Here is a 10118-nt window from a genome sequence, read left to right as displayed (position 1 = left end):
GTTCTTTAGGCAGGTGTAGGTGGAATCTAAGTGATCGGCAGGACGCGCTGTGAGCCCCGCGTCCTCCTACGCCGCCATCTTCCTTTCTCCCATCACATTTTCTTTTCAAATAAAATATTTTTTCAAATAATTAGGGAATGAACATATAGCCAAACAAAGAAACACACACAAAGCTTCTCTAATTACCTGCATCAAACACAATTATTATTTAAAAAAATTTTTTTTTAAGTTTATTTATTTTTGACAGAGACAGAGTGCGAGCATGAGCTGGGGAAGAGCAGAGAGAGAGGGAGACACAGAATACGAAGCAGGCTCCAGGCTCTAAGCTGTCAGCACAGAGCCCGATGTGGGGCTCGAACCCGCGAACTGTGAGATCATAACCTGGGCCGAAGTCGGACGCTCAACCGACTGAGCCACCCAGGTGCCCCTCATCAAACACAATTATTAAAACATTACTGTGTTAGCCAAGGTAGCTAGTTACAGTAAGAACCCAAGAATTATAATTGGTTATTTTAATAAAATCGTGATTCTCGCTGTTATCATAGTTTGGTGTGAGTCATGTGGCCCCCATCTTCTAGGCAGTGGCTCAAGGAACCAGCACCTTCCATTGTGTGACTTTTTCATCAGCACATTTTTTGTTTCCAGCCATGTTGTCAGAAGGAATGAGCAGGACCCGAGTAGACCTTATATGGACAGGCCTGGGAATGGCTTAGGTCCCTTTTGTCCACAGTCCTTGGCCAGAATGCAGATGTAAGACTGTAACAAATATAAGACGAGGGGGGTGGCGCCTGGGTGTCTCAGTCGGTTGGGCTTCTGACTTGATTTTGGCTCAGGTCATGATCCCAGGGGATAGAGCCCCACATGGGGCTCTGTGCTGAGTGTTGAGCCTGCGTCAGATTCTGTCTCTCTCTCTCTCTCTCTCTCTCTCTCTCTCTGTCTCCTTCTGCTGCCCCTCTCCCCTGCTTGCACTCTATCTCTCCCTCTAAAAAAAATTAATAACAATTTAAAATAAAAAAACATAAGACTGGGAAGAGTAATCTTCCTCTGCATGCTGGTGGGCAGAGTCATGGTGAACATATAGCCAAATTACACAATTAAACACAAAATTAAACACAAATTACACAATTAAACACAAAACTAAAAGGCAACCAATGGAATGGGAAAAGATATTTGCAAATGACATATCAGACAAAGAGCTAGTATCCAAAATCTATAAAGAACTCACCAAACTCCTCACCTGAAAAACAAATAATCCAGTGAAGAAATGGGCAGAAAACATGAATAGATACTTCTCTAAAGAAGACATCCAGATGGCCAACAGGCACGTGAAAAGATGCTCAACATCACTCCTTATCAGGGAAATATAAATCAAAACCACACTGAGATATCACCTCACACCGGTCAGAGTGGCTAAAATGAACAAATCAGGAGACAAAAGATGCTGGAGAGAATGTGGAGGAACGGGAACCCTCTTGCACTGTTGGTAGGAATGCAAACTGGTGCAGCCACTCTGGAAAACAGTGTGGAGGTTCCTCAAAAAATTAAAAATAGAACTACCCTATGACCCAGCAATAGCACTGCTAGGAATTTACCCAAGGGCTACAGGAGTGCTGATGCATAGGGGCACTTGTACCCCAATGTTTATAGCAGCACTCTCAACAATAGCCAAATTATGGAAAGAGCCTAAATGTCCATCAACTGGTGAATGGACAAAGAAGTTGTGGTTTATATACACAATGGAATACTACTTGGCAATGAGAAAGAATGAAATATGGCCTTTTGTAGCAACATGGATAGAACTGGAGAAAGTTATGCTAAGTGAAATAAGTCACACAGAGAAAGACAGATACCATATGTTTTCACTCTTATGTGGATCCTGAGAAACTTAACAGAAGACGAGGGGGAAGAGGTCGGGGGGAAAAAGTTACAGAGAGGGAAGGAGGCAAACCATAAGAGGCTCTTAAAAACTGAGAATAGACTGGGGGTTGATGGGGGGTGGGAGGGAGGGGAAAGTGGGTGATGGGCGTTGAGGAGGGCACCTGTTGGGATGAGCACTAGGTATTGTATGGAAACCAATTTGACAATAAATTTCATTCAAAAAAATAAGCAAAAAAATAATTAATGAGACAATAGCTTTATATTTTACACAGCACAAATTTCTCTTCTTTTGAATATCAACCATCGATGGCTGAATGATCGTACTGCTCATTTCATGAGACAGTGTCCTCATTAGTCTAGCCATGAATTCCTTTCATGGGTATATGTATCTGTTTCATTTTTTCCTTATGCCCCAGTCCCATTTCCTTCTTCCCAATATAGGGTTCATGATAATGCATTAACTCTATTTCTTTACATTCATATGGGTTTTTACAAAATACATGACATTGTTTGGTTTACATATATTTTAATTCACATATTTATGTAAATGTGTGATTATCTCTTTCTTTTTCTTTTGTGCAAACACCGCTATGGTTTTGAGGGACATACACATTTCTACAGATACTTCTAGTTCATTCTTCTGGTTGCTGCATGGTGCTCCACAGTGGAGATGCATTATGATGCTCTAATCCATTTTTTGGTGATGGACAACCAGATTATTGCCAAATGCCTGCCACTTTAAATGCGCTACATTTAATAAGTTTTATATGTGACTTTTCCCTGTGAGAATGCACATGATCTATCTTTTAAAAAAATTTTTTTAAATTATTTTTTTATTTTAAAGAGACAGAGAAAGCCCAAGCAGGGGAGAGGGGCAGAAGAAGAGAGAGAATCTTAAGCAGGCTGCATGCTCAGTGAGGAACCCATCATGGGGCTCGATCCCACGATCCTGGGATCATGACAGGAGCCAAAATCAACAGTTGGACGCCCAACTGACTGAGCCATTCAGGTGCTCCTACATGATATAATCTTTATTTTATTTTATTATTTTTAATTAATTTATTTAAATTCAAGCTAGTTAAAATACACTGTCCTATTGGTTTCAGTAGAACCCAGTGATTCATCGCTTACATATAACACCCAGTGCGCATCCCAACAAGTGCCCTCTTTAATGCCCATCACCCATTTAGCCCATCCCCCCACCGTCCTCCCCTCCAGCAACCCCCAAATTGTTCTCTGTATTTAAGAGTCTCTCATGGTTTGTCTCCATCTCTGTTTTTATCTCATTTTTCCTTCCCTTCTCCTATGTTCGTTCATCTGTTGTGTTTCTTAAATTCCACGTATGAGTGAAATCATGTATTTGTCATTCTCTTTAATACAGCTGCTTTTCGTTTTGATGGACCAGACTTTCCAATGATTGTCATGACATCATTTCATTAATTATAGCATTTATTTACATAGATTTTATTCCATTTTAAACGGAGAGACAGGGGCGCCTGGGTGGCGCAGTCTGTTAAGCGTCCGACTTCAGCCAGGTCACGATCTCGCAGTCCGTGAGTTCGAGCCCCGCCTCAGGCTCTGGGCTGATGGCTTGGAGCCTGGAGCCTGTTTCCGATTCTGTGTCTCCCTCTCTCTCTGCCCCTCCCCCGTTCATGCTCTGTCTCTCTCTGTCCCAAAAATAAATTAAAAACGTTGAAAAAAAAAAAAAACGGAGAGACAAATGCATGTGATGTAAGTATTCAGAATATAAAAGATTTAACAACGCATCATAATATAAATATTCTGCAAGGGTAGAAGGATTTCAGAGCCCTTGTCCGATCCCCTTGTTTGTCTGTTTATAAGTATTACTGGTCATACAGAACCAGCACAGGCATCTTATCCAAGTTGTCTAGAAAAAGGCCCTCTCTCCCAGAAAACTGTGAAGCACAGAATTCTCATTCCTTTTTAAAAATACCTTCTCTTGGGGCGCCTGGGTGGCGCAGTCGGTTAAGCGTCCGACTTCAGCCAGGTCACGATCTCGCGGTCCGTGAGTTCGAGCCCCGCGTCGGGCTCTGGGCTGATGGCTCGGAGCCTGGAGCCTGTTTCTGATTCTGTGTCTCCCTCTCTCTCTGCCCCTCCCCCGTTCATGCTCTGTCTCTCTCTGTCCCAAAAATAAATAAAAAATGTTGAAAAAAAAAAAATTTAAAAAAAATAAAAAAATTAAAAAAAAAAAAATACCTTCTCCTTCCCGGTTTCTTGATGTTCATCTTACCCAATCCTTTCCTTCGAGAACTTGCTCTAAGTTCTGTGTCTGGGTTGTGGCTCCCATCCATCTTATTTTAGGGAAAAAATGTTCAAGACCCAGACGTGGCAGAGAGAGGCTCTTAGGCAACCCATCAGCAATTTTGATGTGTTGTTCCATGGATGTTCCTTTTACATAATTTAGCCATGACCTGCATGGTCCCGGAGTCCCAAGTACAGATTTAGATCCTGTCTTAGTCAGCTTAGGCTACCACAACAAAATACCGTAGACTAGGAGGCATAAACATCAGAAATTTATTTTCTCAAGTTTCAGAGACTGAGAACCCAAGATTTAGGTGCAGAGAGATTTGGTTCCTGGTGAGAGCTCCCTTCCTGGCTTAAAGACAGCTGTCTTCTTGCTACAGCCTCAAATGGCAGAAAGAGAAGGAGAGAAATCTTTCTGATACCTCTTCTTATAAGGGCACTAATCCCATCCTAAGGACCCCAATCTCATGATCTCATCTAAACCTGATTACCTCCCCCAAAGCCCATCTCCAAATACCATTTCACTGGGGATCAGAGCTTCAATATATGATTTTGGGGAGGGGGACACAACTCGGTCCATTTTTTAAAATTTATTTATTTTGAGAGAGAGGGAAAGAGCGCATGAACAGGGAGGGGCAGAGAGAGAGAGAGAGAGAGAGAGAGAGAAAATCCCAGGCAGGCCCCCTGCTGTCAGCACAGAGCCCGATGCGGGGCTCGGTCTCACAAACCACGTGATCGTGACCCGAGCCAAAACCAAGAGTTGGACGCTTAACTGACCGAGCCACCCAGACACCCCAGATCCCTTGTGTTGTCGATACTGCACTGACTCTCTACTATGTTAACTGCATGTGATAGTCCAAGGGACATTTGTGATGTGTTAAAATCTCCAGCGTTGCAACCTGTCTTATACGGCTTCAATTGGCCTCAAAGATCTGGTAGAAGACTGGGGAAGAAGCTTGGTTATACTCAGGGTCTATTTACAAACAGGAAGGTTGCTTCCGGGAAGAAGGATCTATTTACAAACAGGAAGGCTGATGATCTGTTGATTCTTTCAAGTCTCAAGGACAAAGTTTCACTTATTAAAACACCCCCTAAACTTCAAAGTGTGCCTTCTTTTTGTTAATTTTTCCATCAGGTTGTTATACTTCCTGTAGCTAACCTGTTCCCACTCCTCAGGTTTGGGAGGAAGTTAATTCTCAGGTGGTGTTTCCTCCAGCTCGCCATTACTGACACCTGTGCAGCCTTCGCACCCACCTTCTTCATTTATTGCACCCTACGCTTCTTGGCTGGCTTTTCTACCATGACCATCCTGACAAACTCTGTGATGCTCAGTAAGTAAAAACTTCGGATATTGACACTCTCCAAGACTTAACTTTGACTTTGAAATCCCAACTTTGAAGTCAAAATCCTGCTTGTTTGTTTTTTTGTTGTCGTTGTTCAGTTGTAGAATGGACAGTGCCCCAATTCCAAGCCACGGGAATAGCAATGACCATCTGTGGTGCTTGCGTAGGACAGATGATCCTGGGAGGACTGGCTTTTGCCATTCGAGACTGGCATACCCTTCAGCTGGTGACTTCTGTACCATTATTTGTCCTTTTTCTTTCCTCAAGGTATAAGCTTTCTTCTTCCCTTTGTCTTAGAGGATACTGGATGCAAGATACATGGAATGAGGACATAAGAATTGTTTGATCCTTAGTTAACTCTTGAGCACATGCTCTCCTAATAAGCGTCCAGTGTGCAGGTCAAGAAGCTGAACACGTACGGTTGTCAGATAATATCAAGGACACTCCGTTAAATTTGAAATTCAGATAGATAATATCTGTGTGTGTGTGTAACATTCCAAATACTGCAGGAAGCATAGCTACGCTAAAAATTATCCATTGTTTAATGAAATTTCTGTTTATTTGAGATTTCTGTGCTTTTATTTACTAACCTGATAAAATACAGGGCATCTCGTTAAAGTAAAATTTCAAGTCAACAAATACTTTTCAGTGTAAGTGTGTCCAAAATATTGCATGGGACATAGTTATACTCAAGAGTTACTCATATTCACTGTTTATCTAAATTCAGATTTAACAAGGCACGTTATTTTGATTTGCCAAACCTGGTAACATCCCCCTGAATAAGATGGGGGGGCAATATGACTCCTACTCAATGTTGCCATTAGTGAAAGTGTACTGCGAGGAGAGGTTATCCTTACAGTTTCCTAGTTACAGAATCAGCTGCTTTTCTATTGGCTGGCACAACAAAACAAGAGGTAGGTATCAGATGGGAGGGTAGAGGCATTTCAGGCCAAAGAATATGTGAAAAATGGGTACATGAGAATTGACTGCACCTCTCTGTCTTCTTTGATCAGGTGGCTGATGGAGTCTGCTCGGTGGCTGATTATGACCAACAAACCCGAGGAGGCCTTAAAGGCACTTAGAAAAGCTGCACTCTGGAACGGAAGGAAGAATGCTGGAGACGCCCTAACCATGGAGGTGAATAAATAGGAAAGAGAGTTGGTTATGGGATGTAGGGGAGACACAACCTGACATTTGCACTAGGTGGCGTCCGTGAGGTGAAAAAAGGGCGGGAACACAAGTCTGGCTTGGGGTCTTCTCTCCTCATTGTCCTGGTTCTCAATGGCTGTCAGCATTGTTTGAGTTAATATAAAGAGAGAGTATCCTGTTGCGGAGAACGAGACATGTATATTTTACTCAACAGGACCAGATAGCTCTTAGTGTTTCTGGTTGTAAAGATTGTGTATTTGTCTCTATGTTAGAGAAAAAGTAACAAAGACTAATCCATTTCTTTCCACTAATATTCTGACGGCCTTTTTTCAAGATAGTAAGATCGGTAGAAGGGAGGCTTAGGGACCATGCAGAATAGAGCATAAGGAGGATCACTTATTTGTTAATTAGGTCATACACTCTTTCATTAATGGTGTATTACCGAGTGCCTCCCTGGGCCACTTCTGTTCTCTCCAGGAAATACGGCATTGGCCACAACAATCCAAATCTCTGCTTTTTGGAGTTTACATTCTACTTATTACAAGTTCCAAGAGCATGACTCAGTGGAAATGCCTCAGAGAAGTCTTTTTTTTTTTTTTTTCACCCTGGGCTTGGAAGGCAGATATTGATGTGGGTCATAAAGTAAACCGTTCATCATCACGAACGTATAAATTATTTATCAAAAAATCATAATGTGCTAGGCGTGGTGCTGGATCTTGACCAGCAGTGTGGTTCAGAATTCCATGTTTTAAGGAACTTTAGTATTAATAAGAGAAAAATTAATATTCATTTTTAAATTAACATGGATTATCTCTTCTTAAATTTTTAACTGTACAATACAGTATTGTTAACTCTAAGTACAATGATCTCTAAAACTTTTTCATCTTGCGTGACTGAAACTCTATACCCATTGAAATGCAATTTCCCATATCCTTTGTCCCCAGTCCCTGGTCAACCATTCCATTTATTGTCTTATTATTTTAGTATTTTATATACTTCATATAGGTGGGATCATGCAGTGTTTGTCCTTCTGTGACTGCCTTATTCAACAAAAAGTCCTCGAGACTCATCTATGGTAGTAGCGTATAGCAGGATTTCCTTTTTTTATGGATGAATAATATTCTGTTGTATGTATACACCACATTTTCTTTGTCCATTCATCCACTGATGGTCATTTAGCTTGCTTCCATGGTTTGGCTGCTGTTGCAATGAACATGTGGATGCAAATATCTCTTCTCTGTTTATAATTCTTGGGGATACACAACCGGAAGCGGTGTGGCCAGATCATATGGTATTTATATTGTTAAATTTCCTGTTGGCAATGATAAGAGAATGGAGAGAAAGCTAATAGAGACAAGGAAAAAATCATCTACGCTTGTTTAATTGAAAAAGGGAAGGCTTAGGGTTTAGACAAAGAGGAACAATAAAACATTTCTGGAAACATGTTCAATGCACATCTGAAAGATTTTTCTTTTTCTTTTTCTTTTTTAATGTTTATATATTCATTTTGAGAGGGGGAGGAGAGGCAGACAGAGGAGAGAAAGAATCCCAAGCAGGCTTATATGCTCAGTGCGGGGCCCAACATGGGGCTTGATCTCATGGCTGTGAGATCATGACTGGAGCTGAAATCGAGAGTCAGACACTTAATCGACTGAGCCACCTAGGTGCCCCGAAGGATTTTTCTTAAAACAACTTTATCGAGGTATGAGTAACATACAAAAAGCTGTACCTATTTAATTTATACAACTTGGTGAATCTGATAAGCACACATCCAAACATCATTACCACTACCTATGCAATCAACATATCCATCACCTCCTAAAACTTTCTCCTGCCCTTTTTATTCATTACTTTTTGTGATAACACTCAATAATACACCTACTAATAGCAAATTTTCAATATGTAGTATAGTATTATAACTATAGACAGCCGTACAGTGGATCGTTAGGACTGATTCACCTTGCGTAACTGGAACTTTGTACTCTTTGACAAATATGTCCCCATTTCCCAAATCCCCCAGCAGCTGGCAAACACCATTCTGTTCTCTGCTTCTTTATTTCCAGTCTTACATCTTAGTCTCTAACCTTTCGTGAATTGATTTTTGCGTACAGTGTAAGATAAGTTTCCAGTTTCATCCTTTTATATGTGAACATCCAGTTTTCCACAACACCATTTATTGATGACACTATCCTGTCCCCACTGTGAACTCTCGACACCACTGTCCAAGATCACGTGACCGCATATGCTGAGTTTATTGCTATTCCGCGCCATTGGGCTGTAGGTCTGTTTTTATACCAGTACCGTAGTCTTGGATACAGTGGTTTTGTAATATATTTTGAAATCGGAACATGTGACACCTCCAGCTTTGTTTCCGTTTAAAAATTCTTTTGATTATTAAGGGCCTTCTGTGTTTCCGTATGAATTTTTGGATTTTTTTCTTTCTTTATTGAAGAACAGTTGACACACAATGTTACGTTAGTTTCTGGGGTACAACACAGTGAATCAACAACCTTATATATTATGCTATGCTCAACACAAATGTAGCTGTATCTGTCACCATACAACACTATTACACCATTAACTATACTCCCCATGCTGTACTTTTCTACCACATGACTTATTCATTCCACAACTGGAAACCTGTACCTCCCACTCCTCGTCATCCAATTTGCTCACCTCCCACCCCTCTGGCAGCCATCAGTCTGTTCTCTATATTTACTAATCTGTTTCCGTTTTTTTTTAGTTTGTTTTGTTTTGTTGATCCCACAGATAAGTGAAAACTTGTGGTATTTGTCTTTGTCTGATTTATTTCACTTAGCGTAATATCCTCTAGGTCCATTGATGTTGCCACAAATGGTAAGATCTCATTCTTTTTTATGGCTGTATGTGCATATATGTGTATGTATACATATTTATGTATATGTATGTATATACATATACATACACATATACATACGTATATATTATACACATACCACATCTTCTTTATCCATTCATCTACCAATGGGCATTTGTGTTGTTTCCATATCTTGGCTATCGTAAATAGTGTTGTAAGAAATATAGGGGTGCATATGCCTTTTTGAATTAGTGTTTTTGTTTTCTTTGAGTAAATACTCAGTAGTAGAATTACTGGATCATATGGTATTTCTATTTTTAATTTTTGAGGAACCTCCATGCTGATTTTGGCAGTGGCCGTACCAATTTACATTCCCACCAACGGTGTTGTATCCTCTTATTGGATTGTGCCCTTTATCATTAGGCAATGCCCCTCTTTGTCTCTTGTTACTGTCTTTGTTTTAAAGTCTAGTTTATCTGATATAAGTATTGTTACCCCCAATTTTGTTTTTGCTTCCATTTGCATGGAATATTTTTTTCCCCATCCCTTCACTTTCAGTGTGTCCGCATCTTTAGGTCTGAAGTGAGTCTCTTGTCAGAGCATATGGATGGGTCTGGCTTTTTTTTTTTTTTTTTAAATCCATTCTG

The 10118-nt window shown here is 40.6% G+C and overlaps 1 protein-coding gene across 1 annotated transcript in view; it reads left to right on the top strand.

Annotated features, from left to right (window-relative positions):
- The window catches only part of LOC125932035 (solute carrier family 22 member 9-like), a 47148-nt gene that overhangs the window by 20263 nt on the left and 16767 nt on the right, over positions 1-10118 (top strand). Inside the window, exons 3-5 of the mRNA XM_049644414.1 lie at positions 5320-5474; positions 5585-5753; positions 6500-6623. Of these exons, the coding sequence (XP_049500371.1) occupies positions 5320-5474; positions 5585-5753; positions 6500-6623 (448 nt within the window). The remainder of the gene's footprint in view (positions 1-5319; positions 5475-5584; positions 5754-6499; positions 6624-10118) is intronic.

The sequence above is a fragment of the Panthera uncia genome, chromosome D1 (assembly GCF_023721935.1).
Source record: "Panthera uncia isolate 11264 chromosome D1, Puncia_PCG_1.0, whole genome shotgun sequence".
NCBI lineage: Eukaryota > Metazoa > Chordata > Mammalia > Carnivora > Felidae > Panthera > Panthera uncia.
The sequence above is the reverse complement of the archived record's forward strand: the minus strand, read 5'-3'. Positions and strand labels throughout refer to the sequence as shown.